This window comes from Scatophagus argus, chromosome 8 (assembly GCF_020382885.2).
Source record: "Scatophagus argus isolate fScaArg1 chromosome 8, fScaArg1.pri, whole genome shotgun sequence".
Taxonomy (NCBI): domain Eukaryota; kingdom Metazoa; phylum Chordata; class Actinopteri; family Scatophagidae; genus Scatophagus; species Scatophagus argus.
The window spans coordinates 12,925,163-12,949,439 of NC_058500.1; the positions used below are offsets into that span (position 1 = coordinate 12,925,163).

Genomic DNA, 24,277 nt, shown 5'->3' on the forward strand with positions numbered 1-24,277 from the left:
TGGGTATGTGCAGCACGTGGATGGATGAACCACACGCGGGGGGTGGAGGGGGGGGACAGCCACTCTGAAACATTCCTCTATCCCAAACAGTAAGAGTTGAACAAAACAGCAGTAATCTCCCCTCTCCTCTCCTCTCTTTCTTTGTGTCTCCCTCCTGTTTGGTGTAATGAGGTGCCAGCAGGAATAGCAGCAGTCCATTAGAATAGTGTGGTGGAGTAAAAGCAGCGGGTGGCATGATATGTAATAACAACAAAGTCTGGTGAGTGTTCACAGTCAGACTTTTTTAGAGTCTCAGCAACACTCAGAAGTCACTATGCAAAATTTATCTGAGAGAAAGTCAGAAATCAAACCCCGCTTTCTGTCTTTTCTATCTGTCCCTGTCCATCAGTTGCTTTCCTCTCTGTCCCTGTCCCTGTCTTGTGTCCTGTGACCTCTGTCACCGTAGCTTTGAGGCAAAGTCAAAACAACAGCGGTGTCTAATAGCTCTGTACGAGTTAACGCTGCGGTGCCATGCTGTGTGCTTGTTCCCGTTTGCAAGCCTACATCAAAGGGATAAAGAGTGGACCTACCCACTGAGGGGGGCTCATGAAGTAGGCTTTCATATTACTGGCCAGCGTTGTTGGATACATACCTGAGATTCCTCCAGTTTAATCTCTTATGTAATGGATATTCTCCTTTTCCATAGCCTGCAGCTCCCCTCTGCACCTCTACCATGTTATCATAGCAAATACGTGCATGCTTAGATCATAACGCACATGTGGGGGATTGAAAGAATGAAACATTTCAGAAATCTAAACAAACACACTGTAAGAGCATTATTCCAACAAGTCCACTAATCTTGGAATTCTTGAAACAACCTTTTAACATATCGCCAGGCTCTTTTAGGTCCAACATTACAAGATGAGACATTTTATGTCTTACAGTTAGAAGCAGAGAACCTTTTGATCTCACTTTACAATCTGAGTAGGAGAAATGTGAGCACTCTACTCCCTCTGGGGAAGCCACATAATGAAGCTACAGTAGTCTCTTAGAGTAACTTAACTATTAATGTGAACCTGTGAGCTCTATAAAAACTCACAGAACATGGAAAGTACATTTCTATGTTGCTACTCACTAGTATGTAAAGGAGCTCACATACAGTCTTCTCCCGATCTTATACTGTAAATCGCTTTCTATAATACACAAGAGGTCAGAGGGAAAGGCATCAGCTGTATTTTTCTCCTTATTTATATAATGTCTTTTTACATCACTGACATTTTATCTGATGTGATTGACTTCTCAAACAAATTAACTGTGTCTGTCTCTGTGACAGGAAGTTGTCCAGTGGAAGCATGAGCTATAGTGACGCTCTGCACCCTGCTGTTTCTGTTATGGTGTTTACAGGAAAAACACTGAACCATGCAGGTCTGAGTTCACTAACCGAGGTCCTCAGTCATCAATTCTCAGTGTCAGGACAATATTCACGCAGGGCAAGCATGTCACAGTATCAACTAATATCAGTGTTTGAGGGTAAAGATAGCCACGACTACTTTCTCTAAGCCGACATAATCAGGGTCAAAATCCAAATTAATGGCTTGGTGTGAGCTGCCAGATTTAGAATTTGGCTCTTGATATTACCAGAAAAAAAAAAGATTTTTCTCTTTATGGTCAGTTTCATCTCAGTGAGATGCTCCCTGCATCTACACTGTTCATTGATTCTAAAAAAGCCACTCCGCTGACACAAGGGCAAATTACAGTGTACGGCATGATTCATTCCCTGCTTGGACATAATAACACTTACTTCTTCACTGGATGGTGACACACAGTGCAATATGCCATTATGTCACACCATATGTGTGCCTGGTTTATGCCTTCATTCACACGCTCACATGAAACAATCTGTGAATAAATGACTAAGCTGGGAAGTAATTTCAGCTGCTGTCACTCAGACTAAACGTCCAAATGGTGATCACCACTCGTGCTTCTTGCCAGTTTACTTTTATGCAGAAAAGTGGACCGCAGTGCGTCAGAAAATGGCGAATCAATGGCTTTTTGCTGTCTTGTATGGACTGTGTATCCTGCAACACATTTTTTCCCACTTCTAAATCAATGTGTAATGAAACAGGAACACAAACAATGGAGTCCGATAAACATGATAAGGTGCGAATGTGCGAAGGGGTGTTGTTTGTTGGTGCAATGTGCGTGTTGTTGCTTTATGAAAGGACCGACAAGCACCAGAGGGCATAGAAAATTGAGTTAGAGGAAAAACATGTAAATATATAAACCAGTAGGGGGGGAGGAGAGAGGAGGGATTATTGATCTGAGCAGTGCTCAACATGATAGGGAAGCACAGAAAGATGGACAGGTGGAGAGATGGTTATAATGAAAAGTGAAAAGCATGCAACGTTTAAGCTCTGATGTCAGCACTTCTCTGCACGGCACATTAGCAGATTGGCTGCCAGAGGGCCATTAGCGATGGCTGCTTCCCAGCAAATACTGTTGACAAACTATTCAACAATAAATGGTGTGCCATTGTTTTATATTGTCCTTAGTCAACTGCCTATACCAAGCCACAGGGAGGGAATACAACCTGTGGATTCACTAAATCTGGTAGGAAGGCTGGGTTTGGGAAATGTGTGAAGGAAAGGTGGAGGGAAAGCAACTGTTACTTCGAATATCAGACTGCATGGTAACACAATGAAATCCTTGTATTTACTTCTTTTGAAGATAAAATAGTAAATTTGAAATAGATGAAGGAATTTATGTAAAAAGCCAGCTGTACAGATTCCCAGTGATGAGGCGGTCATTGTTTTCCTTATGCATAAAAGGCAATGTTAAACATGATATATGCCACTGCATCCTATGCAAACACAATCATTTCTACATCATGTCTTTACTGCAGCAGAGCCTCCCACACACCCAATGGTATTTGCGCTCTGAGATAAAGCTGACACACTTAAGTGCTCTCAGAGAGACAGAGGAAACAAAAGAAAGATAAGTGTTGGATGGAGGTAAGATCACATTTAAACAAAGCACATAGTCATCACATATGGAAATGAATATATTTTGAATATATACCTCTTTTTACCAAGTTTGGCTAAAATTGTAATTGAACAGGCTCTTCAGTGTGCATTTGAAAATGCATTTTAGGTCTGTGCGTAAAATATGCACAGTTTTTCTATGCATAAATGTGGCCTAAAAAACACATAACCTGAATGTGTCATAGAAAATATATCAAAAATGTATTTTTAAGCAGCTTAAAGACAAATATACAATGCAACCTAGCAATTTGCTTTTGAAATGCAAATTGGCTTCAAATTGATCTGGAATATAATGCAGTAATTTTGAAAGAAAGACCTTTAGGAGTTTCAATAAGAAATAACCAAACAGATTTAACAAAGGAAAGTGGAAATGCATTAATAATAAAACATACTGATCGGACATTTTGCATGAATTTGTAAATCTGAAAAAGCAAATGAACTATAAGTCAAATATATTTCTTTTTATGTGGGAGAGAGAAAATTAAAAACAGCAGAGTTTAAGTCTTAGCTTTACAAAAGAGACAGTATCAGGTAACTGGTTTCTCTGAGCCTTTTTTTCTCTCTCTCTCTCACACACACACCCACACACACACACGTACAGGTATCTTTAGTAATTTGACATGTGTTTTTCTTAACATGTCACTGACCTTCTCTGCTCCTCATTGAGGCAGTAAGCAGCTTTGACTGTGTCTGGGAGTTTGGGTAAAAAAAGGACTTGGCTGCAGCCTTACCAGCGGCATAGCAACTAAAACAACGTCTCCATCTGTGGACCTAAAATATCCCTCTTTTCCTCCCTAACTATCTCTGTCTCTCTCCTCATCTTGTGCTCTTTTTCTCTTTTAAGGTGTTATTTGTAAGATATGGCCATAATTTTAGTTTAAAACTTCAAAAGACAATCTGACATTATCAAAGGAATGTGAAGGAAAAACAGCATTGATGGAATATCAAAGACTTCTAAGTTGGCACACTAACCAGTTGGCCTCAGCCTGTCCTGTCTCGTAACAACACTTTCTACCTCTAGAGACAATAGTCTGATAACTCCCTGTAGTTTCAGCTGTGTGCTGCATACCAGCATATACTTAATAAGTTTCACAGGCTTTCTTAATGCTGAGTCTAATAAGCAAACAGATCAAACTTGTAAAACATCAATTAAGTGAATGGTCTTACACCCATCTTCCTTAACAAAGAGAAAAACTGTAAACCCTCTGAATTCAAGTTCCACTCAAACACACAAACTAAAACAAGCTCATAGCCGCCGCCTGAGCTGCTGTTAAATTACCTCCATACTGTATCCCCTGTAGCAAAAGAGCCTCCTCCATCTTGGATTCTGCGTCTGGACCCAGTGCGGCGTCCAGCTGTGTTCACTGGCTGTGGAGCTGAGTCCTGTGATGTGAAGTCACAGTCCAGGCACAATCCAGTCAGCTATAGGGCTAACTGAGCTAATGGTAGCGATAGCTGCACACAAAGATAAGTACAGCAAATGGTACAGTAAACAGCAGTTGCCGGTTACTATGTTAGATATGCTGCTTTTTTTGGTATATGTTTCTCTGTAAGGAAAAAGGCTACATGCTGCATCTAACATATACGTGTTCCCTGTGCATTAGTGAGTGTGTTTATTTGTGAGTGTTGACTCATGCATGCTGTGAGAAAGGACAAGGATCCCCCCAAGCAGTGACACACACACACACACATACACACATTTACACTGCTGAATGGCAGAGGGAAATATATTCATTTTTAATTCAATTGGAACTAGAACTGGGCACGATAACATCTAAAATATATTTGCAACACTTGAAACCTTTAATGAGATTGCCTTTGTTACCATTATTTCTGAAAATATTTTTTGTTGAGGGATATCAGGGAGCTGCTTATCAAATTTAATTAGGGCAATAGGCTACCAATATTTAGAGTAGAGTTAGAGTTTGCTAATTATTTGTTGTATTAAATGATCAATAGTTCTACTCTAAAATGTTATGAGAATTTGAGTGATGTCCATCACAATTTCTAAAGCTACTGAAAACCTAAAACACCTCAAGCAAGTTTACCATCACGTAAGGCAAAGCAAAGCAGCAAATTCTCACAATTAAAATAGATTAATCAATACCAAAATACTCAATATCTGTCAGTCGGCTTATTGACCAATCAAATAATCATTTCAGCGCCACATTTAATTGCACAAGTGTTATTTTGTCCTTGTACTTCTTAGTTATTTGGCAACATTCAGCCTCAACGAATGGCTCATTTGCTGCAGTTTCCAGGCAATTTAAGATAAAACACTTGATAACTGTGGGAAAATGTTTTTTTTTTTTCACATGCCCTCCTTCTTAGTCTAGTCAGAGTATATGATGAGTTACATCCCCCGAACTTTTTAGAGTTCAGCGTCTTGCTCAAGGGCACTTCAGCAGTGTGGCTGTTTCAGACACATGAGCTTGATCCCCAGGTTTCCCTCAGCTAACCTGCGACCTCAAGGCCCATGAGTAACTCTGATAACGAGTCGAGTGTGTTTTTGACACAAAGCAGCCCTGTTGGCAAACCTGAGGGAAAATTGCTGTGACAGAACCATCTCTTGATGTCTCAGCTTTAGACTCGACTTTGTCATCAGCTTATAAGGCAGACTTCAGACATTATGGAAAAAGCAACAAAAATAGCTGAAATTGAAGGTATGCTGCTGGACTGCTGTGGCCCAGCCTTGTGCTCGGCAGTCTGAGATATTTTTAAACTTTGCACCCCAGCCCACCCTCCATCTCGTCATCTCCTCTTGCTCTTCCACCCACCCCCCTGTCTCCTCTCTGCTGTGCAACTGACTCCATATTGTTTCTCTTTTGCACATACAACAACAAAACGAAAACAAAAGACGGAGGGGGGAGACAGAGAGAGAGAGAGAGAGGGAGAGAGAGAGGGGGATATGGACAGAGACAGGACAAGGAGATTTGTAGCAACCCAGTGCACCCAGTTTCCCAGCTGGTCGAAGAAGTCATCTGAATGGGCTGAATGCTGCATGATTTGCCGGCTTGGAATGTGAACACCAAGTGGAGCATTAAGATCATTCCTGGGGCATTCTTATTTTTTCCTCTTCTTCTCCAACTCTTCCTCTCTCTCAGCTTTCTCTCTGTCTCTCTCTCGCTCAGATTGGCTGGCATACAGCCAGTCAGACAGTTATTAATTATGTCTTCTCCCCTTTTCACCATTTTCACCATCTCCCCTTTTCACAGTTCATTCTCCTTTCCTTCTTGCTCTACTAAACGGTCTTGCCCTGACATATTTCCAGGGCACCCGTGCACTTCTCCTCCTGTATCTCCCTGTCTCTTTCCCTCTTTTTTCCCTCTTCCTCAGGGCTCTGTTTGTAAATGTGCAGAAGAGAAGAATGAGGGAACAAATTATGAAACACAGGAGTGCATTCCATACCTTGTTTAGAAAGAATTCTCCTACAGCGCAGAGGGGGAGAGGAGCCACTTCCCCCTGCGATTCTAACCCCACTTTCAGCCCTTATGGGTCTTTTTATGTCTGCAGGCTTTAGGGGGGTCGATGACATTTGTTCTTATCAGATGAAAACTTGGTCACGGTTTGGTGTGTTTTTGGTAGCTAATTTAAAAGATGATTGAATGATTTTCTTTAAATTATATAAAAATGAATATTCTCTCTAAGAAATGCAAAATAAAATTAATATCCATTAAGATACAGCTTTCAAAAAATTACCTGTACTTGAACTGGGCTGTAGTTGGATTCACTTTAGCTGCTTTCATCGTAACATGTGATAGCAGTTGCCTTGGATTAGTCATGGACATTTTAGCTTGCACGTTTTATTGAAGGCGGGTATCATTTGCTGATTGCTGGTTGAAACGAGAGAGAACTTACCGTTCCGGGGCTCGATTACTTTCAGCGAGCGTTCAAACTTTGTGCTGTGTTTCTTGTTGATTTGGCCCAGTCTTTCTAAAATGTTAATGAGAGGCTGCTTAAATGCAATGGAGAGCTGGGTTTGACCTCCTCTCTGTCCACTGTTTTCCTTGTACATTTCACTGATGCTTTTTCAAATGTGTTAGCAATTTTGATGTAGAGCCTATAAAACCATGATGCTCATTAATGATGCTGGAGAATCTTTATGCTCTGGTTTATCTGCATTCACCACTGTGATGTGCAGGTGTGTGAACGCATGTTAAAGTTGCCGGGGGTGGGGTGGAGGTGGGGGTGCGGGATAAGTGTTTAAATGAAGTTCTGCACATAAAAGTTACACACGATGCATTCGTGTGGCACACATGTATGCCGAACCGAAAGACCCGTACCAGAAATTTTTGGTACAAATGTGTCTACCGTAACACCCCCAGTCATTACTCTTACTGTAATTTACTCACTGGCTCCATGCATGCAGTGGAACAAATTTCATCACTTTTTGTTCAGACCATGTTTTCATCCAGCAGGATTGGAACATGCTTACTGTGGCAACAGGTTGAGTACAGCGATTACTTTAGGGTCCCCTTGGGCTGACAGAGTAGAGGAGTACTCTGATTCTGGATCCTCTCCTATGCAGTTGTGCCCAGAGGATATTAGCTAGAGGCCTGACAGGAAATTTCCAAAACAGTGCACAAAGCAAGCAAAACAATGGAGAGTTACAATACTTAAAGTGACATGGTGATGTGTTGAAGAAGTGAGCTTGAGCTTTGAATTCATATAAGCTAAGCATGCTCATTCTATTTACTGACTATGAGAACAACTGGCTTCTGTGTCTGGTTAACTTAAGCAAATTTACAGAGGGGCCAACCTATTTTGTTGGTGGATATTAAAAGCAGTTTTAAAGTTTTTGGTTACACTGTAAAATATCAGAATAAAGAGTATTGCTGTTGTGTTGACCTCTGACCTGAATTGTCCCTCTTGTTCATCCCTCTGTGACCAGAGGCATGTTGTACAAGTTCATGGTCAATCAGTTGCATAAAAGTTTCTATTTTTATTTATTTGTTTATTAATTGGTCTCTCAATTATTACTAAATCATGAGTCATACTAAATCATTAATTCTGAGTAAATTAAGACTTTTCAGACTAATAAAGATTGTTATCCTTACTCCCTGGTTGTGCTCACTGCAGCCCTGTCTTGTCGGAGAATGTGAAATGTTCAAGTAGTTTTACTGGGAAATTCAGTGGAAAGCAAAAGATAAAAAAACAATTCCAAGAGGTCCCTGCAGTTTTAAATAAACTCTTTTCATTGTCTTTCTTTGTCTGCTCCAAAACATTGTCAGCAAATCAAAGCTGGTCCGTTGTCTTCTTCTTTGTCAGCAGACCACATTGATTGTCAGTTGTCTGCAGACATCACTGATTATTACCACAGACACACAGTTCTTAGTTCATAGATAAAACCTCAGTCAGCCTGTTGGGGCTAATACTTTAAAATCACTCTTGGCGGCCTTGTTTTTAGGACAGAACAGGCATTGTTAGTTGCTGCAATGTAGCAAACCTAAGATGATTTTAGTTATAATAAGCCTAAAAAAAAGTAGATGACGTTACCTCCGGGCCATTTAAGAATTATGTTTCTATGTGGTGATACTCAGATGACACCTGCTGATAATTAGGAAGAAAACAAAGCAGCTCAGTGAGCAATGAGGAAATAAACAACCTTTAGAGACTGCAATATTTATAGATTTTTTTTTTATTGCTTTGCTTAGCTTCATTATTCAGTTGTATGAACCTCTCTTGAATGATGATAGTCCATAAGGCAGTCAACACGACTCAATCCATGAACACAGACCAGGTTGACCTGAGCTCCGGGTCTTCCTCTAACACTTGAATGGATGTTGTGTATTCATTAGACACCCCCTTAATGGCCATATGGAGAGCTCTTTCTCAAATATAGGATTTGATTTGAAAACAACAAAGGACAAGAGCTGACAGGTGCACATGGTTTTCTTGAATTTGGAATTAGTTTTTCAAAGGCATCCTTTGTGCACATTGTATTGTTTCGCAAATAACCATAAGGCATGAAAACATTTAGTGGTGTGTTGGTGTATAAATATTGATGTGAATCTCTGCCAAATATTACACTTTGCATGTGTTTGCAGCTTGGGTTGGTGAGTGTGTGCTGATTTTATGTCTTGCTGATGGCTAATCTTTTGTGTCCCTTACTCTCCCCTTCTGGGTTTAGTTGCTATGGCGATTAGAGTGGGGGAGAGGTGGAGAGCCATGAAAAGGAACAAGAATATGTGTCTGGAAACCCTATCAAGTCTGACTGAGAATAACTGTACCAGCAGATCTTTACATCCGTAGGTCAACTGTATGCAGGAAGAGCTACACTTTCACTTGTGCAGTATACTCTTTTGCTTAACGCTTCATTGTATGTGATTCCATTTGCCGTTTGGAATCACATTTCAAACAAATCCTACCCGAAGTTCACATTTGACTCATTTAGGTATACAGTAGCCTTGGCCATTCAGTGTTCAGAGCAGTGACCTTGTATACAGCTAGCATGAATAACAGCAAGAGCCCAGAGGTCAGGACTGAGAGTACCAGAGCTGTCAGGCAGACTGGGGCCAGGAGAAAAAGGCTCCACATCCCCACAGCCCAGCAGGCACCACAGCTCTGTCTCCAGCTCTCCTCACAGGCCCTCTGACTGGCACTGCCACAACTGCCATATGGAATCACAATCGCATTTTAATTTGCACTGTGTTTTCTGTTTCTGTATGTGTGTGTGTGCCAGATAACCACAGTGAAGACCAACAGTACTCAGTGTGTGTGAGTGTGCATGTTTGCCGCTTACTGAAAGGGCAGTGTTCATCACTATGATTATGTGGGTGCAGACACACACATACATACGCATGCACGCACGCACACACACATGCACGCACGCACGCACACAAGGTCATGTAAGTGCTTTGCCATCCCACTTTTGCTCTTTCAAATGCTGTCATGTATTTATCAATGGGCACATACAGTGTGAAACCCTTTTCAGATTCACTACATGATCAACAAATACATTTTGATTTATTATTATAGATAAGATAAGATTTGTTTGAGAAACATAGATACAATTAACTCCTCCTTTATACAGTAAGCTGCAACATCAGTGATTCTTTCTGCGTAATGAGTACATTTTGTACATGTGCTTGTACTACCTCCTACCTGATGGAATATCCGTCCAAATAAATTAATTCATCCATGTCTCTGTCAGGTATCAAAGTGAGCAAAGTAATTATTTTCGTCAGGCTACTTGATGAAGACCTGAAGCAGAAACATCAGGTCTTTGCTGACAGGGGAGAGGGGAGTGGAGTAAAGAAGAAGAAGAAGAATCAGCAGAATCAGTCAGACACCCAGGGAGCAAATTGGGGGTTAAGTGCCTTGCTCACGAGCACATCACCCGGGTAATGGGGGGAGGGGGGGCATTTTCTCATTAACTACTTCATCACAGCCAAATTTTTCCTGGGTGGGGGGAATTGAACTGGCAACCCTCAGATCACAAGCCACTTCTCCAATCTCTAGGCCAAGTATTCCCAAATATTGTACTTCGAAGTACTCATGTTGTGTCAATGGCATTGAAAAAAATCTCAGATTGTGCTTGAAAATGTGTTACAAACTTGACATATGGACTTGGGAGCCTTTAAAGGCTGGTAGGACGTTACCTGAATTGCATTGTGGGAAATGGAGGATTGGGTGTTTTTAGAGCTTGATCCATCCTAGAGACCAAAAGTCAGGATATTTCAGTCTCTGGTGCTTTTGTTTTGACCATTCTTGGTCAATGTCTGTGTAATGCTAAATCACTGTAATGCCCCTTTAATGAAATGAAAGTGAATCATGATTAGTATCTCCATATGCTGTTGATCTCATGGTGCTGTTGGGTTTGTTAATATCAGAGTGAGCGTGAAATGGACCACACTGCTGCCTTAATCTCCTGAGTTTGACTATTGGGTGAGTGTCTGTTCAGTTTCCCATATCTTACATTAAGCAATAAAAGCAGAAGGTACCAGAAACTTGGCAAATCTCTCCATTAATGGTTCTTGTGGAAATGTCCAGCATTCTCAGGCCCACTAACCACAATATGAACCCAGTCTCACACTGCCATCACAAAAACTGCCTGTGGTGAGGCGGCCCTCGCCTACTCATGATGATGCACATCTTTTTTCTTGTTTTGACAAAGTAAGATCCAATTCAGATGCAAAGTGGATTGTGAAGGTGATTGAAACCTCTGTTGAGATGGCGGGTGCAATATCTCAATAGGAAGCAGGAACTGTGACGTAAATGCACAACCTTCACCACTTAAAATGCGTCGCTATACTCATGTTGACCTGATTTTGACAGTCACTGGTGCTAGTGGTGGTTCAGAACTATCTATCACGTAGGGCCATTTCATAAGCCCTCATCAGGAGAAGTGTCTGAATCACTCTTCCACATTGTTCCACAGACAATAGGATTAAGGCCAGCATCATCCATTCACGCCTGTTTTTCTGTGACTGACATCGCTTTGGTGCTTTACCCTGATGAAAAATATGCCACAGAGTCTGACTGAGAGTTTTGGTGGCAGGAGACCGACCTTGATGGCTTGTTTGTGTGTGTCATTTGACTATGTCTACCACATATTTCCTCCTGTGCTCCTGGAATAACGGCAGCGTGTGTGCATGTGTGTCTGCATAAACTAGGTCAGTAGGAGGACAGGAAATCTCTCTTCACTTGTCTATCTGACTGCAGTGTGCCTCTCCAAAAGTTAATGCATGCAGATGCACTCGCATATGACACACACAGTGATGACAACAGTTGTTCATACGTCAGTGTTTCTATGCATAAGACAAGGAATTAGCAAATGTTCTGCTTGAATTGCTCTCGGATATATTTCTCTCCTTTCTTTCACTTCAGCATCTTCCCTTTTCTCAAGGTTTAAGCTTCAATCTGTTTGCCGTTTGCGCTTAACCTTCATTTACTGCTAATCTAAATCATTAATAATTTCTGCTCTCCGCATCAGCCCATCTCTTAACCCCTCCCTCTCTCTCCTGTTCATTAAAATATACATGCACATTCACCGAAGAGTCAGCTTGATCATTTCACAGGATTTCTTAACTTGTGGGTTCAGTTGCTTAAGTCATTTTGTCAAAATCACCAGTAGAGAAGAGAGTAGAAGAAGTATTCCAAGTGCTTTTTTTTTTCCTTTGCTTGTGTCGCTGTCTTCTCTGCCAGTTGGTTTTTTGCATGGCAGGCTGTGCTGGTCTCAGCAGCTTTGGGGCAAAGCAGGGCATTGCATCAGAGGTGGGAGCTATGTGTTCTGATCCCAGGGCAGGACCAAGCCAGAGTCTGCAGTGTAGACAGTGAAAGAGAGGGTTATAGTTCAAAAGAGGGTAAAAGAGTAAAAAAAACACCAAAAAACAGGGGAAATGTGTGTGTGTGTGTGGGGGGGGTGTGCATCAAGATGTAGAGGAAATGAAGAGGGAGGACAAAAGAAAGAGAGAACAGCGAAGTGCCAGGGTTTATTAATCAGACACGGCACAAACAAAATACACATAAACCAGCCTGAGACCAGCAGGATAATATATAATGATAAAAGAGCACAAGAGACAGAAAAGGTGATAAAAAAAGTCAGGCCCCCCAAAAATCTTTTTCATTGAGAATCACTTATATTTTGAATGTTATACATCAAAAGGCCTTGTACTGTTTCTGTAAAAGTTCAACAGAGGACTTCAGAGACTTTCCAGTCATATGCTTCAGGTACTAAGTGCCTCACTGTCTCACAGGTCTTTCAGTCTGCACATCCGAATGCCTGAGTGCAGCCCAGGTCCTCCTAGCTGATGGGAAGAGTGTCCATTTCCTCTGAGTCGGTGAAATGTAATATACAAGAAGAGCCTGGGCAGAAGACCACGAGGTGGGGAGGGCAATGAAAAAGACAGGAAGAACAAATAAGATAAGCATGGTGTTGTGTTGAAGATTGTTAGTGATGACGCAGATGGGCTTCTGGTGCCTGTGTGTTTACCGCCACACCGTCAGACCCCCAGGGCTGTGATCTGTGAGGTGCTGGCACTGATTGGCAGCTCCAAGAGTCTTTTAGACTCAGCTGGACATTTGACATGTTTGACACTGTGGTGACCAGCAGGTCGCCTGCCTCTGGTGTGCTGTGTGTTGTTTGTTCTGACAGAAAGATGACATTGGAATCACAAATGAACAGCCTGCAGTCACCCATCTGGACAGCTACCCTGGTAAAAAATATTCACGTGCCATTTGTGCATAGGTGCAAGGACACCTGCACGTCTGTCTGCATGTGTGTGCTGGTGGAGTTCAGTGATGCCTAAATTTCCTGTATGTACCCAAGAGGCCGTATGATTGACAGAGAGCTCCAGAGTTGAGTGGCTGTGAACAAGTTTGCTCCATTACAGTCAACGCTTTTAGCCTGATTTGTTGGCTCAGCAGCACTCACTTATCAACTAATCAATAACGGGAAGTTGGACCAAACTTCTTCAGAAGACCAACGCTTAAAGCACATCCACCCACACATTTGAGGCTGATTTGTCTGTGCGACGTTCCCTTACTTTTCCTCTGGTTTTGTTTCAAGCTTAAATTTCCCTGGAAATGCGCTGATTATTTAATCAGAGTTAACCTCATATCCATAATCCAAACCTTTGTGACCCTCACGAGAATATTGCATCGGATGTTTTCCCTCTTTCCACATGACTGGGCAAGCTGTGTCACAGATAGTCACGGAATAATTCAATTGAGCTGCAACTGAACTTGAAATTTTGCAGAGTAGACATGGTTCACTGTAAACTACATGGAAAAGACAGATGAATATCAAATCAATTTTCAAGCACAAATGTTCAGTGTTTATTGATTCCCACAATGTTCTGCTTTTCCTTCACTTACAATGTAGCATACTGATCATATAGGGTTTTAGACTGCTATTGGGGGGGATAAATTGGTAACCTCAGCAACAGAAATAAACAAGACATTTCAACAATATTATGAGAAAATATATACATCAACAGTATCTTGTAGTGCTAATCAAAGGGAGCAGGAACTATATTTCTCTGATACTGATATGCCTGACACAGATCAAGCAAGGAAGTTAGAATCAACTATAACCGTAGAGGAAATAAGGAAGGCTGCATCATTGATTATTACTGGGAAATCACCAGGTAGTGATGGATTTCCTGTAGAGTATTATAAAGAGTACATAGACATTGGTTTGGTTTAATCCTGCCATTCATGTGGACAAAGTGTCGGTTTACTGGAAGCAGTGGCACTCGAGATGTATATGTACTGTAGGAGATCTATACAAAAATTTATGTCTCATGAGGACTTAATTAATCAATATGAACTTGAAGAGAAACAACATTTTTGGAAATATTTACAAATCAGGGACTGTTTAAAATTGGGAGAATCATATTATGGATTATAGAAATATGCTAATGGGGTGATGATTAGTTGATTGATTAGTTGATTAAAAATTAAATAAAAAATTTAAAAGATATAAAAAGACAGAATGAAAATAAGAAAATGATATTTAGTTGCAGCCTAATGATGATTAGAGCAGACATTGATCCAAAAGCTTGATTTCGAGCAAGAAGAGCAAGTACTGAAAGAATAAGATGATTAATCACTTGAATAAAGGAATAAATGTTTGCCTTTTTAATTAAACTCTTTTAAGTATCAAACTTCACTATTGTAAGTGAACAGCACTGAGAGAAAGTCTGGAACTGCTTTGCAGCAGAAACCCACTTGGCTCTAGAGTTACACTTTACAGCAACTTTTTGGGGGAGCCTCCCACCCTGCCGCCGCTCAGCCTCTCAGACAGTGAGTGTGCGAATGGTGAAAGCCCAGCATTAACTGATCGCCATAGATTGGGCCAGCTTAATGTAGTCCTGTTACCCTGTGCCTTCAACTGTTAATTATTGTAAGCACATAAACAATAGTCAGACTGCATTAACAAAATCAGTCGGGATAATCTTTTCTTAGCAACGCCATTATGAAGATGAATGTCACCGGGAACTATTAACGTTCAGTAAGACAGAGGGAGAGTGGGAAGGATTGTTTTTCTCCCAGTTTCCTTTGTGTAGGTGTATAATGGTATCAAACTCCTCTTATCTTGCAATTTGTGTAGGGAGAGTGGAGGCATGTTGCTCTGAGGGGAAGCTCATCATCTCCCTTTGTGTTTTACAGTTTCCTTCACTGAAATGGCTGGTGTAGGTTTCATAACAATGCAGAGATGGAGCTTTCCAGGGTCAACAGGAAAGCTGACCCATACAGACAACAATCAGTAGGGGAACTGTGGCAATGTCATGGTGACAGATTCAGGTGTAATAATCTTCGTGTTAAAATTTTGCACACTATGCACAGTGTAAATCTGTACATTTGACAGAGCCAGTGTGTCATTCTGTTTCAAATTATGAAGCTGTGCTGCTGTGTCTACTCACTTTTAATTGCCTGCAGGCTCAGAGAGTGTGTCTGCCTCTTCCCCCCCTCCTTTTCTTTTTATAAGCTATCTTCCCTTATGTCTGGAGCTGGTTAGAAGCAATGTTACTGGTTGTGTCGCTCCAGTGTGACCCCCAAACCCTGGCATGACTGAAGCTGAGCAGGGAACTCTGGGAAACACAAACCTGTGGGCCCTGCAGAGAAGCTGGGGTTGGGGTTATCACATGTGCTCATTTCCACATCCTTCCTCTTGTCTATATCTGGGGACCCTCAGAGATGGGGTGTGCTTTGCCTCAGGCTTTTTAACAGCACCAGCCATAGATACAGTAGATTTCAGATGTTTCTTGATATCCTATTGTCTTTTACAGCCAAGACATTTTTCAAAGGACAAAGGCTTGAACTCAAACTGCTCCTTCTTTTTCATGTTGTCTTTCTGTCTATGGACCCGTCCAGTGTTTGTTCAGGGTTTTCATCTATCCCCTGCAAGGTTTAGCCGTCTCCCTTCTTCTTCCCTTCTACCCCTCCTCTGCTCCTTGTCTCTTCCCTCTGTTCAACCCCCCACATCCTCGTCCTGCCAAGCTCAGATCTTCTTACACTCTCCAGTCTTTCATGTGGATGGGGGTGGGAGTGACAGAAGACAGGATGGGGAAATTGGCCACCCTGAGATCACACACACAAACACCCACCCACCCACTCTCTCACCCCACACACACCCATGTACACAATGCTTGCAAAATATATTGTGAGATTTGCTGGAGAAAGATTACAGAGTAAAAGTTGCCACGGTGGTGAAAATACACAAACAGACAAGTTAGAGTTTTTTTTGTTGGTGGATGGTATCCACAAACGATGTATTCTACCCGAGTTTGTAAGCACTGGCAATGATGTGATGTCACGAACATGAGTTGTTTTGTTTTGAGGTTAGCCATTTCTCAAACACTGTGACTGAGGTTTGTGCGCTGGAGAGAAAGGGACATTTTTACATAGCTCATTTTCACTGATTGGTACAGTGGTTACTATTGTATTTATGAGGAAACGTAATTGAATAAAGTGTGGAAAAGCTCAGTCGCTCAAAGCATGAACACTGAAGGGGCTTTATTCTGATTTTTGCATCGTCATGAATTTATTCTGGCTTTGCCTTTGAAGATGGCACACTCACAAAATGGGCCAAGTTGTTTCAGTGTGGCTCCTGCAGTCTGGGGTCTTTCTGCTGAGTGTTGCGATAAGATCTTCCTCTGTGGCTCACATAAGGAGCACTGAAATGAGGTCAGTGTTGTCCCCTTGTAAACAAATGTGTAACAAATTCACACACTTGGGTTTCTTGGAAACTAAAGACACATTCTGTTGACAATGGCTTTGAAATAGAGGCTTTATTTGAACAATAATAAGCAGTGGAGGTGGATTTAAGCAGGAGAGAGTGTTTCTCCATCTGTGGCAGAAAGGTGATCAAGGGTGAGAGGTCGGGTCTAGGGCAAAAGATTGTTTGGGAGGCATGACTGACCTGGATTTTCACACATCAGATAAAACAGTACAGATGCACAACTCAGAGGAAGAGCTATCTCAGGACTGAGGAAGGCAGGAGGACGGGCGGTTGTGTTGGGTGGATGAGGCAGGATGGGAATGGTGGACAAGACAGAAAAAACAAACAGTTCCAAGCAAGGATCTTCCCCTCTACAAAGGATTAAAGTGGATGTCCGGTCCCAAGCTCACCCCCCAAATCCCCCCTCCAGCCCACTTCCCATGTCCTCCTGACATGACTGTGCAGCAGCCCACCAGCAACTGCTCTAGAGTATCTTTCACATTGCACATTGGCCATCCGCTGGTCATGTGATTGGATGCAAAGCTCAAATATGAAAGCCATGGTCTGCTCTGCATAAACAGAACAGAGTGTCTTTTATGGAGTAGCTCACAGCTGCACAGCTGTGTTTGAAGAAGAAGGGTATTTATACATTCATTTTATTTCTCTCTTCATTTGTTATCAGTACAAATGAAGAGAGAAATAAAATGAATGTATAAATACTGATGTTGATGCATCTGACCTCTTGTCTCCATTACCTCTCACTGACCAGCACTGCAGCCCTTATTTAATTATCAGTCAGGTGTTCTGCTTTCTTAAAGAAAGTGTTTTGCTTGCACAGTTCATAGATTCATTGATTCACTGACTGTTGAAGTCTGAATATGGAGAGTCACATTGTACTCTGACCTTTGACCCATTAAACTCTTATCAGTTCTCTTCCTCTATGTCATTGTACCCTCACACACTGTTTTAACCCTCTGCTCTCTCTTTCTCTCCCTGTCTTTTCCCTCCAGACTCATACTCTGCAGCAGGCAGCGAGGGCAGTATCTCCACTTCTGTGGCATCACTGCCTCCTCAGGCATCAGGCAGCTCAGCCCCCAGCTCCCCAGGCTCTAGGCGCTCAGTGAGCACCTTGAAGAAGTGGCTCACAAACCCTGTTCGCAAACTCAGTGCCGGGGCCACAGGAAAAGGGGAGCGTCAGGTCCGCAAGCTTGAGGGAAAGCCTCCACCTCTTACTTCCCACAGTCAGGATCTGGGCAGCCCCCCAAGGCCTGATGAGACCCTCACCATTCTGCCTCTCGCCCACAGAGAACTGGTGAGAAGAAAAGCGTTGTGTGTAATGCTGGTTTTTCTTCAGCACAGTTCCTAATCAAATAAGGCTTTGCATGCTGGCTTTGCACTTTAAGTTCCTTTGACACGTATGAGATGAACCACCTCAAAAGCAAACTCATTAACAGGAATTATTCTTACACTGTCTTATCACAAGGCCTTTGTGTGAACTGGTTCTGAAGTAAACATGCAAGACTTCAGTGTCAAATAAATACAAACTCAAGCCAACATCCTGTCTGTGGCTTGTTTATATCAGGCAGCTCTAGAGACACAGGTTTAATGTGGAGTTGATCCACGGAAGACTAAGTATCATGGCAGGTGGTGATGTTGTTATATAACGACAGCACTGCTTGCTCAGTCTGCAGGAACTCATGCAGTCATGTTCTGTGACTCACATGCTCTCTTTTGCTGCTGTGCAGCTGCCTCTGTGTGCCTGAATGCATGGACATGCTATGGACATTGTGCATCATGTTTATATTATGTTATTCTGAATATGTGGACGTGTGTCTCTGTGCGTGTGTTCCAGGAGTGGAAAGATGGCCTAGCAAGCCCTGAGGACCTGTCACCAGCTACGTTGCAGTCCCCAAGCTACATAACAGACTCACTGATTGGCTGCACGTCACTGCCACACACCCAGGTCCGTCTGCACAATATGCTATAAAACTAACACCATCTAACCTTTTGAATCCTTCATAGTATGTAACTTTTGTTACATAAAAATAACATCAACCCAAATACAAGTAGTAAGTTTTGATTGGATGCCAGAAAACCAGAGTGTCTTTCTTTTATAGAATCAATAATGACTATGATGAGACTCAACTATCAGGAGTAAATCCACTTATGGTTCATTTTAGCAGACGGTTTGCTGTGTACAGTCTGTGAGAGGAGTAGCGGTGATATTCTCAGTGAGGACCCAGCCTGGCGGGGAGGTTACATCAGTACTGTTTGTCTCCATGGCCCTCCAGCCAGATTTGGAAATGACTAACTTTATTGCTGCTGGCGGAGCTCAACTATCAGGCAAAAACAAACACAGAGATGCTCACAGGAGCAACACATGCTGCAAATACACACACACACGCAGCCATGGATCGAAAGATATACAGCCCCATACATACAGGCATATAGAGCACACACATGTGCACACAAATGTAAGGGAGTCTTAATGAATACAGGGTTCTCTCACAGGAGATCAATCTGCCAGAGGGCAAGGTTGGACAGCAACCTGTGTGATGCATGACTCACATTCAACATGTTACAAAAGGACATGCCTGGAGAAAAATAGGAAATAACAAAAACCGGCAGATGTGATGAAAGATGACTCCATCCTCTTCTCCATCAAACACTCTGAGTCAGTTGCTTGTGGCGAAAGAGCATCTGAAGTCGGGTGTTCAGAGGGTTCCTTCTTCTGGAAGCACAGCAGAAAATGGGATTCACTTGAGCTGCAGTAATAGTGTATGAATCATCAGTGCCAGAGCCCTATCAATATACTGTGAAACAATCACGACGTCTGAGCAGTTGAGCATTGTCTCAGGAGTGTCTCCTGTTGGTGAATCGACACCAGAGCACTTAAATCCTAATATCAGTCTCCACAGCACATCAAAAGCCATTAATACAATTGCATCAGTGGGATGAGGTCAATGCTTTGGTGTTTTTACCACCAATCTTTGGAGAGAGAGGGAGAGGTAGAAATAGAGTGATTAAATTATGTAGGTCAGTCAACTACGAGCTTCATCTGTCTCTGCATTCAAAAGCCACGTGTTCAGTGTTAATGCATTGTTGTTTAGCAGCAGTACAAAGTTTTTAATGACATGTTTTTGTTTCTTGGTCAGTGGAAATTAACTGTATGGCAGTGGTGTCTCACTGTATGCTGTGGTGTCAAAAATGAAGCCAGAACAGCAACAACAACGATTACAAAACAAAAAACCGAAAAACTTTGATACATTTTCTAAGTGGAACAGGAATGGAAATGGTGAAAGTGGAGCTGTAACAGCGAGATCTCATGTCTTTGCCGCTTTTGTAGCAATGCTGTTAACTTGCAGTTTTCAGCACTTGAGACCCACTGTGTCCCTCCTAAGCACAGTCCATACCATTGATTTGTGCCTGCATGTCTAAGGATTGATGGGCTGCTTGCTCTGTGCCATTAACTGCTGATGCCACTGCAAGAAATGTAAAAACACATCAGTTGTCAAGCATCAGCAAATATACTGTATATTGGTATGACTGATGCTGATGCCCAACAACTGGTTTTAAAAATGTCACATTTAATTCCAAAAGAGCATTTCTTGATATGTTTCTCTGTTTAATATCACAGTGCTGATTCACAGCATTTTAGGTGTTCCAAGTCCCCAGAGCAGCAGTGCAAAACTTGAGCTGTAGTTATAAATGTAGAGGAATATAAACAAAGGAATAATAGATTTGTTAATCTATTATTCCTTTGTGATCTTGGACAACAATGTAAACAGCAAAAGCATTTAAAATAAAATGTTACATCCCCATTCTCCATTTTTAGCATAGATGTTCCAACGTAAATCCTCAGCTTTTACTAATACTGTTGTCAGGTTTTTTTTGTCATGTGCTTCTGAGTAGAAAAACAAAACTTGAAATAGAGGAAGAAGAGGGGAATTTTTCCTGTGGGCTTTGCCACAGCACATCTGGAAGTGATCAGGGAGCCAGGGAGACCTGTCAGCCAGGCTGGAGCACTCCTACCGGGGCAAGACGAGTCAGGGGAGCTGGGGTCTTTATGGAGCCTCTCTGTCTCTCCCTGGATCCTTGTTTCTCTACTTCAGTGTATCTCTTTCATTCTTTTTCTCTCACTCACACATTGCACTGTGAGAATTGAAAGCTCACAACTTTTAGATGCCAACAAGTTTATCATGGAGATGGCAGGCGAACAAGTTGAACTAGACCAGAGGGGAAAAGGAGAATCTCCTTTTTCCATTTGCTTATATGTCTATCTATCTATCTGATCTATCTATTTATTTCTCCACTGGGCAGCAGCTGCCTGCCAGGGGAGTCTGAGGGATTAGGCATATGTCTGCGGTGTGTGTGCAGGTTTGTGTATATGTTTAAGGTGGGGAGGTTCTGCTTCACTAAGACAATAGAACACAGGGATTTAGGTGAAGACAGATGGCTGCCCCTATATGTTTACACGGTCAGGAGAGTGAATGGCCTTAAAAGAAATGGCTGAATAACATGGCTAAAAATAGAGAGAAGAACTTTGTAAGCAGACCCAGTTGTGCAGAGAGGACGCAGTGAGTCATTTTATGACCATACGAAGGTGATAAATGTGCTTATTGTGAAAGAGAAATGGGTTACCCAAACATAAGGGGGTCGTGTGCAGATGTGAAACATGCATCCATTGAGTTAGTGCTGATTTTATTCTTTGCGGGCTGTGTAATAGTTTGCACAATGACTCTATATTTGCACCAAGACTCTCACAGGAAATGAAATCAATTCCAGGAAAAAGCATGAAAGGGAGGTCATGTATGTAACACATGAACACAATCGATTAGATCACAGTAACCTTGTATTTGTCCTGCATAGATTTCTATTTGCAGCCAACAAGGCAATACTGACGTAGATGTTGCTGTAGTGGCGCTGCAGAAAAAAAAAAAAGATACTGATTGATGTATTTACATGTGTGTTTGAGTCCTCAGGTGGCAAAACAAGAAATATCATTAAGTAATACACACATAAATCAGAAATATAATGTCATTGCCGACAAATGTGCAGTTCCTGTATGTCTCTGTATTTGAAGCTGAAGCTCCATCAAAAACCCTTATAGCTTTTTTTTTTGTCATCTCCTACATCTATGGAGCCTGTTGCTCCTGTTCTAATCCATTTTCTCCATCTATCTGTGGCTGATGTGCACAGCATGGATCATTAACGGCAACTATCTGAATCTGATCTTCTTATCATTCAGTCTCTGTTCCTCATGTCTCCCTGCTCTCCCTCGTCACGTTGGCAACCTGCATCATTATCATCTCTCTCCCACTCTTTATCTCCCCTTGCTTATTATTCCTGGCGTGAGCTGCAATACCGGCACTGGACCTTTGATAAACAGTTTCTCTGTCTGTATGTCTCTCTGTCTTGGTGTCCACAGGACACTCAGTCCACCAGTGTTTTGCCAGATGACAGCGGCTCTGTCTTAATGGATGACACCTCCAGCCAATGGTCAGCTGTGGCTGACTCTGAGGAGGAGAGGAGGAGTGCCTTAGAGAAAAGCATGTATGTGTTTTAGCAATGTAAAGTCTAAACTCACAGCAACGTGATGCTGCCACATATTCGGTAAATAAATGTGTTATGGCACAAACAACATTACAACTGAGTGTAGCTGAAGAATGTAACTGACATCTACGTGTAAGATTTCATTATATGCATTACAGAAGTCTACATCTTATCATGCTATTGCTATGCTTATTATGCTTATTATGCTACAGAAAGGAGTACACATATCGAGCATTAAGTAGTTATAGTAGTATATATATATTAGTCACATAGTTTGTCAAGTTTATAAGCAGCTGTTGATTGGGATAAATGTCAGAGACCCCTTTAACTTTGGAACCTTTATTCTTTATATTCACTGATTTGATTTTTATGCTTGTCTATAATTTATACTCACACAGAAAAACAAATTTTACATTTCATAAAAATCAGAGTCCACTTACTACTGCAGCTCTCTTTGAAGCTTTCAATTAAATGTCATCAGTCCCATACACAGGTCATGCACTGACAACAAAAGTTTCTGGAATATTATTAGTAACCTGTAAAATAAAGTGTTACCAAGATTTTGGCAGAGTGCAAAATACATTCTGTAGTGTAACTCCAACACTAATCCTCTCTCATTTCTATCTTTGCAGGTATGTACTGAAGGAGCTCACTGAGACAGAGAAGCACTATGTGGCAGACCTGGGGCTCATTGTGGAGGTAAACCTCACAGTCTGCCAGCTAAGAACACACAATCTGCACTGACAGAGAAGAGAGAGAACTTAGTCATCTCCTCAGTCTGTCAGAGAGAGCTCTAAATCCTTATCATCACAATTCCTCCACTTTCCTCCACACTCTGGCTCGCCTCCATCCCACCGTCTGCAGTCTTAAGCAGATTTTGTGAATTATTAGCTTGAAGAGTATTATGTTTCAAGGCGATCCATCTCCCGGCGCCTTAAATAGCTGGAGATATTTTGGTTCAGGCAAGAATTCTTGCCATCTAAAAGTTAATAAAAACTCAGTAATGTTTGGTGTGCGATTTTTGCACTGTGTTAGAATGTTTGTAGGTGTGAACAGATGTCAGCAGCTCTTGTGATTACCTTGCAGGGCTACATGGGCACAATGAACTCCAAAGGTATACCAGAGGACATGAAGGGAAAAGACAAGATTGTTTTTGGGAACATTCACCAAATATATGACTGGCATAAAGAGTAAGTCCCAGATTTTTTAAATACATTTGATTTTGACACATGGAAAATTGTGTGTTTGCTCCAGTTGCACTCAAAGCAAACAGTGACTTGCAGAGTATTGTGCTTGTGGCTGAGTGGAGAATAAAGGAACAATGGGTCAGGAGACAAATCTGACCTTCCGTTTTGGGGATGACTGTGTGTCTGTGTGTGCCTGTGTGTTGGATGTGTGTGTGTGTGTGTGTGGGTGTGTATCTGTGTCTGTCTATAGCTACTTCCTGGGAGAGCTGGAGAAGTGTTTGGCAGAGCCAGAGAGGCTGGCTCAGCTCTTCATCAAACATGTGAGTATGACTACCATGTGGGCACATGCACACAGACACACACGTACACACAGGCGTGCACACACACGTCAATGGAAGTGGGTCTGCTTCCTTGTGCTGTTTGGTGTCAGGGTTTATCCTATAGCATGCCTCTCTCCTCATCTCTTAGCTGCTAGTGTCTCTCCTTCCACTTTGCCGTTACTGATACGTCTCAGTCCAGGCTGTGTTTTCACAATAGTGCACACAGAAAACACTCACATACACACGAACGACCGACTGGCTGATTTCCAGTCTGGGCTGGACTGGTCAGGAAACACCAAGGAAAAAAACAGCCAGAAAAGACAACAAGAACAAGACGAGGAATAACAAAGCCCCAGCCCAGGCTCTTGGATATGAAAGCTCTTTTCCACCCAAAACAGCAACCTACTTATTCCTGCTTATCTTGGCTGAAAAATGAAGCAAAATTATGCACTCAAGACAGTCAGTGTTAAGTACATTGTCTTAGAATAGACTAAAGCCTGAGCCAGTACAGGGTCACAGGGCTTATACAGG

At 42.0% G+C, this 24,277-nt stretch overlaps 1 protein-coding gene across 4 annotated transcripts in view; it reads left to right on the forward strand.

The window, feature by feature from the left end:
• arhgef25a (Rho guanine nucleotide exchange factor (GEF) 25a) overlaps positions 1–24,277 on the forward strand; it is a 45,062-nt gene that overhangs the window by 13,513 nt on the left and 7,272 nt on the right. For all 4 annotated transcript variants that reach the window (XM_046396943.1, XM_046396944.1, XM_046396946.1 and 1 more), the window contains 6 exons: positions 17,697–17,998; positions 18,539–18,649; positions 22,115–22,239; positions 22,872–22,938; positions 23,326–23,429; positions 23,677–23,746. In XM_046396943.1, coding sequence (XP_046252899.1) covers positions 17,697–17,998; positions 18,539–18,649; positions 22,115–22,239; positions 22,872–22,938; positions 23,326–23,429; positions 23,677–23,746 — 779 coding nt within the window. The remainder of the gene's footprint in view (positions 1–17,696; positions 17,999–18,538; positions 18,650–22,114; positions 22,240–22,871; positions 22,939–23,325; positions 23,430–23,676; positions 23,747–24,277) is intronic.